The sequence below is a fragment of the Lynx canadensis genome, chromosome D4 (genome assembly GCF_007474595.2).
Source record: "Lynx canadensis isolate LIC74 chromosome D4, mLynCan4.pri.v2, whole genome shotgun sequence".
In the NCBI taxonomy this organism is placed as follows: Eukaryota; Metazoa; Chordata; class Mammalia; order Carnivora; family Felidae; genus Lynx; species Lynx canadensis.
Window position 1 is genome coordinate 78,592,004 of NC_044315.2, and position 14,974 is coordinate 78,606,977.

Consider the following 14,974-nt stretch of genomic DNA (forward strand, 5'->3'; position numbering starts at 1 on the left):
AATCATCTAACATGCAGGATAGCTCCCATCTAAAACTCAAGCATAGCCCTCCTACTGTATCATTACTACTCATCTTCAAGCCAACACAGCCCCTGTGTCTAGCACCGGGCCAGGCATACAGCAGTCGCTAAGAAACATTTGTAAATAATGAACGGATGCCTTGAGTTCTGCCGTATTCATTGGCGTGGTTATGGATTTATAATCAGACTTTGTTTCCACCCCAGACTCCGTCATTTCTCGGCTACCTCACTCTATTCAAGTCAGTCACCTTCTGATCTTTAAAACGGAAATTTGAACCCCAGTCATCCAACTTGAAGGTGGCTTCAGGAGGCTCAAGTGGGAGCAAAAGCCACATGTGAAACCAAGGAGTTATCGTCTGACAAAACACAAAGAGTGTGTTTCCTAGATCTCCGCTACTTGCTCCGTTCCCCTCAATCCTTTATCTCCAGCCTCCATCTTTCCGAGCACCAGGAATTTCAGATGCCGGTGCATTCTGCTGAGTAATCAGGGAAGCACCCATGTTTGGTTTATGCGTGTTCGCAGATAGCAATGGCTGCATTCTTCCAGAAATTACGTTAAGGATCCAACTCTGAAATTAGGCAGACAACTATTGTTCTTGGGTAGTTGAGGAATAGTTGTCCCCAGGAATGGGCTTCTGAATCAATAATTACATTGCTATTTATTTATTTAATTTTTTATTTAAGAGAGAGAGAGACTGAGAGAGAAGGATACAGGCGATCCAAAGCAGGCTCTGCGCTGACAGCAGAAAGTCCGACGCAGGGCTCGAACTCGCAAACTGTGAGATCACGACCTGAGCCGAAGTCGGCAGCTCGACCAACTAAGCCACCCGGGCACCCCAATAATTACGTTTTTAAAATTCTGGTATCCTTCTCTTTTTAAAGAGGAAATACCCCTAATTTTTCACCCTTGTGTTCCTTCCCCCTTTTCTTGCCCACCCCGTGTCCACGCTCCTTTGTGTCTTGCTTCCCATCAGGCTCAGAGCACCTCTCCCCAGTAACTCTCCGATTGTTTAGCACCCTTCAAGGCTCATCTGTGAACTCTTTCATAGATGGAACCGCTGAAGAACCTCAGCCACTAGTGGGCCAACTTCCAAAGTAGGGTTTGAATATTCAGCATAAGCCACAGGCAGGTACAGCTGGTAGAGGCTGCATGAATCTCACATCCCTAATCCATAATGCCCCCAAATGTGCAAAGGAGACATGTCTATTTTCATACCAAATACAAAAAAAAAGACTTACGCCCTGAATGCAAGCCTTCCCTGATGCAGTCAGCATCCTTTTCCTCCACCGTGTTCCCCAGCTCTCCTGTTCTCACTGGCCCAGGAGGGTTAGGGTGTGCCCCTTCTTCCTTGACCTTGAGACAAAGATTATACCTCTAGAGAGCTTTTGGCATTTTCCAACTCATTTAAGTACACAACACGTATTGTGCGCTTTTGACACACAATAGCAAAAAAAAAAAAAAAAAAAAAAAAATCACCCAAGGGATCGGGTCCAAAAATGAATTGCATGGAGGTCCTGCCTTCCAAGAGTTTCTAGTTAGGGAAGAAAGAAACACAAAAAGGCACTCTCTAATTTCAGACGGTTTAAAACGAAAGAGATGTAAGTGTAGAGAGCTGTGGAAGAATCAAAGAGAGGGTGAAAGCCCGGAATGGGGAGAATCTCAGATGGTTTCAAAGAGAAAAGAAACTTGGGGCTAAGTCCTTTTTGGATGAATGGCATTCTAAAAAGTCAAGAGCCACTTCAGACCTGCTCAAGAAAACATTGTCCGTGGACAGTCCCTACTTGTTTCCAGATGTGTGAGTATGTTTGGGAAGGATACGGGTACATCAGTGGCATTTGCAAGCGACACCACCTATACCTGACGCGGTTGATTACAAATTCTGTGACCACGGATACCGATAAAACGGGGTTTGAACCCCAATCCCATCACTTGCTGACTGTGTGACTTTAGGCAAATACTTTCACCTAGCTGAGGATCAGTTACTTCATGCATACAGTGGAGAGAACAAATGCAATCTACCTCCGACGGCTATTACGAAACCTTATATGAGATGGCATATACAAAGTAAAGCACCACGCTTGGCACACAGTAAGCACTCAATAAATGTTAGCTATTTGCTCTTCTCCTTGTCATTGTCAATCTCTCGTGCAAAGTACAAAAACAAGGTGAAAAGGCGAGTAACAACCCGCTGAAGGCTCACGATCCCTTGGCCCAGACGGTCCTCCATGCGGCAAGGCCCTACCAACACCGGACGCCAGAAAGCACCCTGTGAATGAAAGGCGCGGAAGGCAGGGACCAGCTTCACCCAGATCTTACCTGTATATTTTATATCTGGTTGTAAATCCTTGACGGTGTCTTTCCACAAAGGATAGGTAGCTCCTGGAGTGGTGGAAAGGCCCCCTGTCTGAAATAAGCCAATCAAATTCCTTGGAGACATGTTGGTCTGTCCCAGCTGGTTCCTGGTGGGAGGGCTGCACTGAGATACGGCCCCATACAAACAGGAAGTAGAGGAGCTCAACAAACCTCCAGTTCATGCTTTTCTGCCGGCCTTTTTCCTCTCATTCTTGCTCCATTCTGTGGAGTCCTGAGGAGAAAGAGTAAAAAAAAAAAAAGAGAGAGAGAGAGAGAGAAAGAGAGAGAGAAAATAAAACAAAAGGAAGAGAAAGACACAGGAAAAGAAAAAAAATGTGGTTAAAACATCTTCATAACATTATAACAGTAAAGTGTATCAAGGTTTACAAAACCCAGTATGTTTCTGGTTAAGGCATGGCACCTGGGGAGATCTGGGCTCGCGTTCCTGCTTCGCTGTTCACATACTGTGTGAACACGGACAAATGCTTAGCCTTTTAGGGATGCAGCCGCCTCAAGGGCAAAACAGAGGATGGGCTTCGATGCCTACACCGTGGCACTCGGCGCGTCATAGGAATGCAAGGCGTATGTGTTCGAAGGACGAGTGAAACGGACGAAGGCAGAACCAGAGTCTCATACAGCCAGTGAGGGATGTGGCAGTAGAACTCAGGCGTCTGTCCCACCCAGTAGCTCCACGGACAACCTGCCTCTTGTGATCGAGACTCCACAAACGGGAGCTCTTTTCTCCCCTCGTCTCACGCAGACGCGTACGCGAGTACACACTTGGCTTCTGCGTCATCGGAGGAATGCCCAAAGTCTGAGGATGGCCTGTGACCGTGGCTCTGGGGGCTGGACACCTTGCGGGTCAAGCGTTTGTGGAGCTCCTGAAAGTCCAGTTCTACACCTCTCAGTGGAATGTCTCCTTGACCCCAAGGACACGTGGCCAGTGGTTTCACTGTTGAGGATTCTGAGCCTCAAACTCCCTGAGGTTCAGACGGGAAAATAAAGGCGAAGAGATTAGGTGGGGTTTTGCCCACCTCCCTTTTTTTTGGGGGGGGGAGCATTGATAACAGCATAATGGTGCCATGTTGGAGAAAAGTTTAAGACTAAGGGAGAGCTGAGGCAGAGGCCCTTCATGGGGAGAAGAGAAGAGAGACCACAGGCCATGCTTAGCTTTTCGACACTCGTCTTTACCATCATTTTCTAATTATCAGTTTAGCACAGTGCTTGTGTCCCCAACCCCACTCATTCTAGAAGAGCTTATCTCGCTCATTATTTGAAAGGCAGATTTGAACCCAGGTTCCATCAGTTACAATCAGCATCATTTCAGGCAAGTCATTTCATATCTCTGTGTCTTCCTTCCCCTGTCTGCAAAATGTGGTTAACAGTAGCCCCTAGCGTGAAAACGGAGTGACATAACTTCTGTAAAGTGTCCCAGCCAGGGCTTGCCATTTAGTAAGTGCTCAATAAATGGCATCAATGATGAGAAGGATAGTGACAATGATGAATGTTAACACTGATCGTGTCCACATCTTCCCTGGTGGCGGGGGGGGGGGGGGGGGGGGGGGGGTCTTTGTGCATACTGTCTCCACTGCCCGGCCAAGTCCTATTTATTTTTCAGTAGCCAGCTGAGGTCGGGTCCTCAGGGATCATTTCCCGTCTTTCGTTCTCTCTAAAAGTGTTTGTTCCTTCCTCACGGTTCTCACTGCTCACTCTGTGAAACTGTACATCAGTCCTTAGTTATCTTTTCTTATATTTATTCGTTCCTGGGTCAGCTTTGCTCTTCGTAACTGGCCAGAACCTTTAAAAGACTGTCTCTACACAGGGCGAGCTGTGTGACGCAGGACAATCACCTCCCTTCTCCGGAGCTCAGATTTTTAGGCCTACCATTTAAAAACGGCCAAGACACGGGGGCTCCTGGGTAGCTCGGTCGGTTGAGTGTCCGACTCTTGCTTTCAGCCCAGGTCACGATCTCACAGTCGTGAGTGAGCCCCCGCGTTGGGCTCTGTGCTGAGAACGGAGCCTGCCTGGGATTCTCCCTCTCCCTCTCCCTCCGCCCCTCCCCCCACCCGGAAAAAATTAAAAACGGTGAAGACATAAACATGTTATCAGGTGTAACGCCACGCGTAAACATGAAGAGATGGGATATCTTCGTCGTCTACGCTTCCGGCTGAAAATGGGAAGAAAGTAAAGCTAAGAAAGAGAAAGTAAAAAAAACAGACAAGAGATGTGAATTTCCTACCCAGGCGGCCATGGCCCTCTGGCGCCCAACTGCACCCTGTTATTATGAGAAGCTGCAAAAATCTGCTCGGCGCTGCAAGCCCCAGCTGTCGGGGGCAAAGGACAGAGGCACGGGAGCAGAGCCGGGGGCCGCCAGAACCCGTGGCCTCAAGTGCTGTTCAGAGCCTCGAACAAAGCAGTGCGTGTGGAGGGCAGAACCCGGGCAGCTCCAGCGGCCAAAACCGTCCACCTGAGCGCAAGCAGGGGGCGGAGGCGGTTGTTCGGCACGGCCGGCAGGGGGCGCTGCAATACACCGAAATCGCATTCAGCCCTCCTCCAGGGCTTCCGCTGGGAGTGGGTGCGGGGTGAGGGCCCATGACAGAGTGCTTGGCTGCCAGCCATTTGCAAGGAAACAGGATGCAGAGGGCTGCAGCTTTCAAAAGAGGAAGAGCCTATCCGTGGAACCGCAGAGCTTGTGTGTGTGTGTGTGTGTGTGTGTGTGTGTGTAAGAGGGTGAGCTCTTAGCCCATAGTCCTAGAATTAGCTGACAGCTGACCCATCTAATCCAGTGTTTCCCAAGTGGCAGCCATGTTCCCCCCCCCCGAAGGACATCTTTTTTTTTTTTAACAAATATTATGTTTTTTAAATTTGTTTATTTTGAGAAAGAGAGAAAGCGTGAGGGGGGAGGGGCAGAGAAAGAGGGCGAGAGAGAACCCCGAGCAGGCTCCACACTGTCAGTGCAGAGCCCCATGCAGGGCTCGAACTCACAAACCATGAGATCATGACCCGAGTCGAAGTTGAATACTCAACCGACTGAGCCGCCCAGGTGCCCCTCCAAGGGACGTCTTGAGTGTCACGAAAGAGGGGGGTGCCACAGGCATCTAATGGGCAGGGTCAGGGATGCTGCTAAACATCCTGTAATGTACAGAACATCTGCACAGCAAAGAACATTGGACCCAAATGTCAACTGGGCAAAAGTTAAACCCTGGCTGACTCAACTCTCCACAGGACCACGACCCGGCTCCTGTCTTCCAGCTCCTGCGGGTCATTCTGTCGTACTGTCTGGGCAGGGCAGCACGTGCATGTGGCTGTGTTTGAGCCTTCTCTGTCATCGGGGCAGTAAATGTCACTGAGACAATTTACATCCCAGCAAGTGGAGATGAGTGCTTCGTGGAAGAAGTCTGGACACATCTCTGTTGACTCAGAAAATCACAATAATCCACAGAACACTAAAACTGGAAATGAAAGTTTCTAAAGGTGCGTGTTAAGAGAAGTGGATGTTTTGCTGGGCAAGAGTAAGGACTAGTAGGTGTGAAACAGACATGTCATATCATGAAGACGCTAGGACTCATGGGAACAGACCCCAAACAGTACCAACTGTACTAGAGGCCCAAGATAATAGTAGGGTCTGTGACTGATATTTATTGAGCGTCTACTGTATACTTGGGTCTAAAGCAGTCTGTACCCTTGGTGTCAGCGAATGTACCCAGTACAGGCTAGATGTTAATAAAGGTTTCTTCATGAGATGTGTACAACTGCCCATTTAACAGATGATAACCTTGCGGCTTGGAGACATTGGATGACTCCTAAGTTCACAACTTCTGAGTGTTAGATTCAAGATCCTAAGCCATGTATATCCTTGTATAAAGTCTTTATAGTTTCCACGACATCCCCCAGCCTTACCACACATCAGCTGAAATTAGGTCCTACCCTCTAGGGATTCAACATATGAAGGGAGGTGGTATCATACCCACGCAAGAGGAATTTTAATATAAAATAGGCTGTCATGAAAATTACAACAAACAAAAAATATTCGGTGGAGACATAGATGTACAGGCATTGTTTCCAACACAGCAATTTGGAAGGATCCTACAGAACAGGCGGTATTTGAGCAGGTCCTTAAATAGCATGTAAGGTTTTGGGGTTTGGGTTTTTTTATTTATTTATTGAGAGAGAGAGAGAGAGAGAGGCAGAGAGAGAGGGGGGCAGAGGACCTGAAGCAGGCTCTGTGCCAACAGCAGAAAGCCCAGTGTGAGGCTCGAACTCATGAACCAGGAGATCATGACCTCAGCTGAAGTCGGAAGCTTAATCGATTGAGCCACTCGGGGGCCCCACACCTAAGGTTTTATTAAGCAGAGACGGAGAAAAGGAGATTCTAGCAGAGCAAGTAGCATCAAACAAGCCTTGGGGGGGTAGGGGGGGTGGGAGAGGGCAGAGTGAGGGGCACGTGCCCATGTTAGCACACAGGGTGGCAGGGACTTCGGTGAGAACACGTCCTATGAGGTTTTATCTGTGTGTGTGTGTGTGTGTGCGCGTGTGTGTGCGCGTGTGTGTGCACGTGTGTGTGCGTGCGTGTGGGTGTGGGTGTGTCTGTCTCTCTCTCTCTCTCCCTCTCCCCCCTGCCCTCACCAAGAAAGAACTGCATATCCCAATTCCGTGCTATACGTATACTAAGAGCAAAGAACTATAGATGTTCAAGAATTCGTTCACTCATCCATTAACATATTTAGCTGGAAATCAAATGAAAGGAGCAGAGCAGCGAGGGCCCTCAGGGGACGTATTCTCCGCTGGGCTGGGATGAGTGAACACAGAGGCAGAACCTCCATGTGCAATGGTGAGCAGGCCTCTAAAGAAAATCAAAGCAGATAAAGGGGACTGGGAGCGAGGCTGTTCCCCGAAACACGTGGTGTTCAGGAAAAGCTCCTCCGGGAAAGCGGTTTTTGAGCGGATACCTGACGGAAGGGAAGGGGTGAGGGGTGCAGATGCCTCAGAGAAAAAGAAATGTCCATGGAAGGGAGGAGCGAGGGAGTAGTCAGAGGCCAACCCGTCGTTCAGTCTCCTGCAGTTTAGCTGCGGGAGGAACCGTGTATTAATTGAGCATTTACTATGTCCTAGAAACCACAGAGCCGCTTTCCACACGTGACCTCGTGGCAATACAGTAACAACTTATGGTCTCCACGTTACACACGGAGGGCGGGGAACCTGAGGTTTGGGAAAGTTAGGGAGGCGTCTCAGCACCACAAAGCTGGCAAAGGGCATGGCTGGAACTGCAGGCCTCGCCGTCCGATTTGGGAGCCACTGACCGCACGTGGCTGGGAAGCATTTGAAATCCAGATCGCTAGCCCAAATCGAGATGTGCTGTTAGTATGAAATACACACCCGCCGGATTTCAAGACCCAGCAGGAATAAAAAATGTGGTACGATATCTCACTAATATTTATATTGGTTACATGTTGAAATAGTACTATTTTGGCCGGGCTGGGTTATCAAAATGTATTCTTTAAATTTTTTTCACCTGTTTCTTTTTCATCATTTGAGTGTGGCTGCCAAAACTTTAATTTCTTTTAACGTTTATTCCTTTTTGAGAGATAAAGTGAGACAGAGCATGAGCAGGAGAGGGGCAGAGAGAGAGGGAGACACAGAATCCGAAGCAGGTTCCAGGCTCCGGGCTGTCAGCACAGAGCCCGATGCGGGGCTCAAACTCCTGAACCACGAACTCAGGACCTGAGCCGAAGTCGGACGCCTAACTGACTGAGCCACCCAGGGGCCCCTGGCTGCTAAAACTTTAAAACTACACACACGGATGGTGCTGAACTTTTATTGGATGGTGCGGGGCTAAAATGAGCCTTTTCGGCTCTACGACGCTGCCCAGGAGGGTCATTCATCAATCCCCCTGTTTTTATCAACATCTGGAGAATCCACTTGACTCTCTGTCCTACCACTGGCTGAACCACAGTGCACTTGCCTCCCCTGCCAAAATCACTAAAGAAACAGACAATAGGGGCACCTGGGTGGCTCAGTCGGTTGAGCGGCCGACTTCGGCTCAGGTCATGATCTCTCGGTCCGTGAGTTCAAGCCCCGCGTCGGGCTCTGTGCTGACAGCTCAGAGCCTGGAGCCTGTTTCAGATTCTGTGTCTCCCTCTCTCTCTGCCCCTCCCCTGTTCATGCTCTGTCTCTCCCTGTCTCAAAAATAAATAAAATGTTAAAAAAAAAATTAAACAAACAAACAAAAAAAAGAAACAGACAATAAATACATTACAAGTAAAAACTCCCGTGTTCAAGGACTAAACCTCCAATCCTCATTTACTAGAGACAGCCCTGGATATCTACTACCATGATTTGGAGGACTGCTGTTTTTTCCAATATTCATGAAGGGAACTTCCGGCCACTGGGGTTTAGAGCCTGTGAAAGAGAGGCTGGTTCTATTCCGAGCACTGCCCTTGACCTCCCGTGACCTTGCGTGAGTCACAGGCCCGCTCCCGCTGGGTGCCCCGGTGGATGTGGGGCAGCTGATGCGGGCTGTGGCCTGGAGAGCACGTGGGCCCTTGGCTGAACTGTGCTATATATAAGCCTGCAGTGTTATTAAGGGAACCGGGTTCATCCCACACAGAGCACACTCTCTAATCGTTGCCAGCGTAAATTATTTACATCCGAGGAGCACAGGCAGGACAAAGAGACAGACAAGGGTCTCCCAGGAGAGGAGGGTCACCAAGCTCCTCCTCCAGAGCCCTCTGCTTGGACTGCTGGGCCACGCCCGCATTCTGGGCCAGAGAGGAGAAGGGAGCAACCCCAACCCCCCAAGCCTCCATCCTCGAGGCCCCTGAGGACCTGAGGTCACCCGCAGTGTTTGCCTGCTAACCCTAGGTCAACCTGATAACCTCATTCAGATTTCAACTTTTTTATTTTTTTTAATGTTTATGTATTTTTGAGAGAGCCACAGAGACAGTGTGAGCAAGGGAGCGGGAGAGAGAGAGAGGGAGACACAGAATCCGAAGCAGGCTCCAGGCTACGAGCTGTCCGCACAGAGCCCGACTCGGGGCTCGAACCCACAGACCGTGGGATCCTGACCTGAGCCAAGTTGGATGCTTAACCGACGGAGCCACCCAGGAGCCCCCAGGCTTCAACTTCTAAACCTGGATCTCTGGATGAGACTTCTCACCAGATCACCGCCCACAGAGCCGGGGGACCGTGAACACGCAATAACCTCCTGCCCTGTGCCTCAGTGTCCCCATCTGTAAAACGTGGGCAACACCGGGAGGATCAGCATCTCTTAGGGATCAGATAAGGATGAAATGGGATTTCAAATGCAGCTTTTTGGGCCTCAGCTTCAGCTGGAGCCCCAGACAATAGAGACTATATTCTAAAGAGAGGGATACGCCCACTATACAGGTCCTAAAAGAAAAGGTAGCCAAACTACACCTTCTGAGATTCTTGACCGCTCACCCACATGGCGGCATGCTGGGATCAGGAGTGGTGCTTGAGTGAGCCCTGGCAGTGTTGGGAGTGCTCCTGCCCACCCCCAAACAGGGGAAGAGACGGGTAGTAGCCCCCCACCTCACGCTTCAACACGATCGCTCAAAGAACAGGATCAATGTGCCCGGGAGCCTGGGGGGGTACGGCTGATTGGCGTCTGACTCACACCGGAGACATCTAAAAAAAGAATCTTAAAGAAAGATAGGCTGAAACCCGGTGAAGGGGTAGGGGCTGCAGTTTGGAGAGCGACTGCCTCGCTCACGTGCAACACGTGCTCCCCGTGGCGCAGAGGTGAGCCACGTGCAAAAGAAAGCCTCAGGAAGAGGGGTTGCCCCAGATCCCACCTGGAGGGAAAGGGGGTCTCGGGTAAAAGGAAACTGGACTCTCCCAGCCATTTACCAAGGGTCCCCTACTGGTCAGTAAGGAGCTGAAAAGAGATGCATTTTTCTTCGTCGAGAATCACAAGTAAGAGAGCCCAGAGAAGAAGGGAAGCTCCAGATGTGCCCCCAGAACGCCGCACGGAAAAAACGTTAGCACTCGCCCTGCCAGAAGCACTGACGCTAAGTCTTTGCCAAGGTACTCGTCGAGGAAGACTTGCTTTCCTTTTATCTGTCCGTTCTTGACCCAACCTTGTATCCAAAAGAAGCTGTGATCAAGGTCAGCCGGATGGAGGAGACACAGCGCAGTCATAAGCCAGGGAAAGACAGGACAGTCTGGGGAAAGAGCGACGTCTCCCCCTTAAATAAAATGTGATTTATTTGTTGTAATATACTGACCCGGACACGTTCAGTACCGAACTAAAACTGTGTGTGAGGAAGAGTGAGCAGAAACAACGTGGGACACAACTTGAAAAAAAAACATGCCACGAGGGTTTGCCAAAAGGTAAGTGCAGGTTAACTTGTTGAGTGTTCTTTATATTCTGTGTTTTCTTTATTATTTTGTATTCTATTATAGCACTGCAATCATTTTAAAAAGGTTTTTTTTAACGTTTATTATTATTGAGAGACAGAGAGACACAGAGCGTGAGCAGGGGAGGGGCAGAGAAAGGGGGAGACACAGAATCCGAAGCAGGCTCCAGGCTCTGGGCCAGCAGCGCAGAGCCCGATGCGGGGCTCGAACTCACAAACCGCGAGATCATGACCTGAGCTGAAGTTGGACGCTTAACCGACTGAGCCACCCAGGCGTCCCTGCAGTCATTTTTATATGAGTATTTTTGGGTTGTGGAATGAATCCTCTGAGTTTCCATGATTTCTTATGGGGAAGTTTGCTTTGACAAATGCTTTGGATTACAAGCATGTTGCTAGAACGAATTAAGCTCACAAACCAAGGTTTTCCTGTATTTCTATTTTGTATCTAATAAAACGGAGACTCTTCTAAAAAAAGTCATTCTTTTTCCAATGTCACATTATTTTAAAATGACAGAATTAAACTTCAATCCAAGCCAAATCTAACTAAATTTTATGACTCAGTGCTTTAACACACCAAACTAAGAAACTACATCATCCTTAAGTTGGAGTTTTCTTGTTTTGACAACCATCAACAACCACAAATTAACTGTGAAGACGTTAACAAAGAGAATAGCTGATAAGTTGAGGTGTGAAACTTCTAGAAATGTGAAATCTAGGGACGACCGTGGCAATCTGAGAAAAAACTGAAATATGTGGGCTCATTATTTGTGTCATTTTTGAAATACTATTTTTTTGGGGCGCCTGGGTGGCTCAGTCGGTTAAGCGTCCGACTTCGGCTCAGGTCACGATCTCACGGTCCGTGAGTTCGAGCCCCGCGTCGGGCTCTGGGCTGATGTCTCAGAGCCTGGAGCCTGTTTCCGATTCTGTGTCTCCCTCTCTCTCTGCCCCTCCCCCATTCATGCTCTGTCTCTGTCTCAAAAATAAATAAAAACGTTAAAAAAAAAATTAAAAAAAAAAAAAAAAGAAATACTATTTTTTTGTTTGTAATTAACAATATAAGTACGTATAGTAAGTATCCTTCCTCCATAAAGATTTCATCTGGAGCCACATTTAGGATATGAAGATCTAAATTCAAGGCAACTGCCTTTTAAGTGTTCCCTCAAAATTATCAGCAGTCTCTGCAGGAGATCTTTCAAAAAGGAATGTGAAATTAACATTTTTGGAAGGTCTTTTCTGGGCCAGTTTGGTAACATTCAATAAGTATTTGTTGAGTATCCCTACAATTTTAATTAGGTCTCACAGTCCACAGTAGGAGATAGACAAAGAAACAGGTAATATTTTGGGTACAATGGCATAGGGCAAAGTCAGGGTATACCCCACATTCTGTGGAGTCTGGACCCCCAAGAAGGGGTGTCCAAGGAATGTTCCCTGGAGAGGACATCTAAGCAAGCCTTAGGAGATCAAGAGACATTCGTGAGGTGACACATCTGGGGTCTACACTTCAAGCCAGGAGAGAAACATACAAAGGAATGAAGGCGTGTGGTGTGGATATAAGATCTGAAACATTTCAAAGCTACTGCAGTGGCAATTTTGAAGCAGAGAATGGCAGGAAATGAAGCAAAGGAGCTAAATGGGGTCACATGCTTCATAATCATAGCTTTTCACATGACTGGCAGTTTCTTAAAGACATAAATTCTTCCCCGTCACCCCCATGTATACCCAGGATCTGGAACCAATCATATGCTAAGGCACTAACTCAGCATTTATTCAATGAATCAACTTCACAAATCAAGGTCTAGGATTAGACCTGTGGGACCACAGGGAACCTCTGAAGGCTTTTAAACAGAAGCATTTTGTGTTAGAGTTTCATTTTAGATGGATTACTCCAAATGTAGGGGCAGTGAATAGATTTAGGAAGAGACACGGACAAAATTGAGGAGGCCAACACAGTAGCCTAGGCTAGCGATGGTCTGAAGAAGATTCCTTCTATTTGACAGTTTTTAAAAAATGGGGGGACAAAATTAGCAAGATTTGATGACTGGGCAGGTGGGGTGGAGAAAGAAAGATGTCTACGATGTCTCCTAAGTCTGGTTGGATGATTAGACTGATGATGATATCATGCACGATGATAAAGAATAATGAAAAAGAAATGTCCATGGATGGGGGCAAATTCCCTGTTGAATCTGTTGAGTTTGAGGTGTCTTTTGAACATTCGAGTCAGAATTTCCAGTAGGCTATAGAATCCTCGACTCCAAATCATCAGAGAGGCCAGGGCTAAGAGTAGAAATTTGTAGGTCAGTATGAATAGTGATGGTTAGAGCTCTGGAAGTGGATGAGAATTCCCAGTGAATACGTGTGAGACAAGAGTGGTGGGAAACACACACAGAGCAATGCTCCTATTTAGGAACGAGGAAGAAGAAAAGAATCCCATAAAGTAGATTATAGGAGGAGGGGAAGAACAAGAATTATCAGAGAATAATGTCCACAAAGCCAAAGGAGCAGAAATATTTAAGAGAAGGGTCTCAAGTTTCAAAAAGCTACAGGATGAGCAGTTGAACAAGATAAGGGCTCAAGACCCCTATTGGAATTAAGAATACAGAGGTGGTGACGGTTTTCAATGCTTCAATGGGAGCTGAATATTCATTGAAAGAGATTAAGGCGTGAATGCGACATGAACACATAGAGGCGGAGAGTGGAGAGTACTTGGCAAAGAAGGAAAGATCAAAAAATCAGGAGTCAAGGCTCCTTTTCTCTCCACCAGAGAGGGATGTGAACAGTCAATGTAGGATTCTGTTTTTTCTTCATAGGATGAGGATATTTATAAACTCAGAGGCCAGATATAGAATTAAGGAAAAAAAGAAAAATAGGAGAAAGAAAAGAAATTAGTACTGATTGAAAGAACGGCATGGGGTTCTGCTACGGGGATAGAGTAGCAGACTCGGTTCCAGCCACTAAGGCATCAAAAAAGAAGAAAGTTTCCGTGGCTTTAGGGAGCCATGAAGCTGGTGAGAGAGAGAAATACGTACACTCCAAATCGCAAAACAACGGATTGAGTTTGATCAGAGTCCCGAACGATGTGTTGCTGGAACAAATAAAAAGTAACTCACGCACAGCCCGTTGAAGACGACTTCTGAGGGGAGCTGAGATTTTACTGGGGCTCTCATGGTTCAAGTAGTGATTGTCCAGCTGAAGGGGGACAAAGGGACTGGATAGAAGGCATTTCAGGTAGTAAGACCAGTGTGAGCAAAAGGTGTGGAATCATGCAAACCCACCTACTGGGTGCAAATCACTCAACCAGATACTGCGTGGAACACCGAGATGAGTGAGAAAAGGCTGCTCGCCCTACAGAGGCACATGGAAGATTCTGGCGCTAGAAAGCAATGCCAAAGATGGGAACGGGTACTACACAGATGCTCAAAATATAATTGTTCAATAAATAAACAGTGTTCTGCCGAGTTAATGGCTCTGAATTCTTCCCTGTGGCTCATCCATTCTTAATATTCAGTGGAGCAAATAAATAAAACACTTAAGTTTCCATCTGCACCTAAATTTCAACATTTACTCATCAAAAGCTCTGACCCTTGGCTTGATGTTTCCATCAGGTCACTAATGAAAACAGCTGAAAGTTTCCTGCTGGATCCATTTGGATAGAAGCTCCTTTGGCTCTGTTATTTCTCATGCAATGGCGTCATTCCTTCCTACAGTGTTTTCTTTCTTTCTTTCTTTCTTTCTTTCTTTCTTTCTTTCTTTCTTCTTTCTTTCTTTCTTTCTTTCTTCCCTTCTTCCTTTCTTTTTTGTAGATGCAACCTTAACATTTTATTTATTTATTTATTTATTATTTTAAATTTAATTTATTTTTAAAATTTACATCCAAGTGAGTTAGCATATAGGGCAACAATGATTTCAGGAGTAGATTCCTTAAGGCCCCTTCCCCCTTTAACCCATCCTCCCTCCCACCAGCCCTCCGGTAACCCTCTGTTTGCTCTCTATATTTAAGAGTCTCTTATGTTTTCTCCTCCTCCCTGTTTTTTATATGATTTTTGCTTCCCTTCCCTTATGTTCATCTGTTTTGTCTCTTAAAGTCCTCATATGACTGAAGTCATACGATATTTGTCTTTCTCTGGCTAATTTCGCTTAGCCTAATACCCTCCGGTTCCATCCACGTAGTTGCGAATGGCAAGATTTCATTCTTTTTGATTGCCCAGTAATACTGCATCCTGTGG

General features: G+C 47.1%; 1 protein-coding gene across 1 annotated transcript in view; it reads right to left on the reverse strand.

Annotated features, from left to right (window-relative positions):
* Nucleotides 1-14,974, reverse strand: part of BRINP1 (BMP/retinoic acid inducible neural specific 1) — a 175,570-nt gene that overhangs the window by 123,451 nt on the left and 37,145 nt on the right. Inside the window, exon 2 of the mRNA XM_030294212.1 lies at nucleotides 2,338-2,605. Within this exon, the coding sequence (XP_030150072.1) occupies nucleotides 2,338-2,555 (218 nt within the window). The 5' untranslated portion in view covers nucleotides 2,556-2,605. The remainder of the gene's footprint in view (nucleotides 1-2,337; nucleotides 2,606-14,974) is intronic.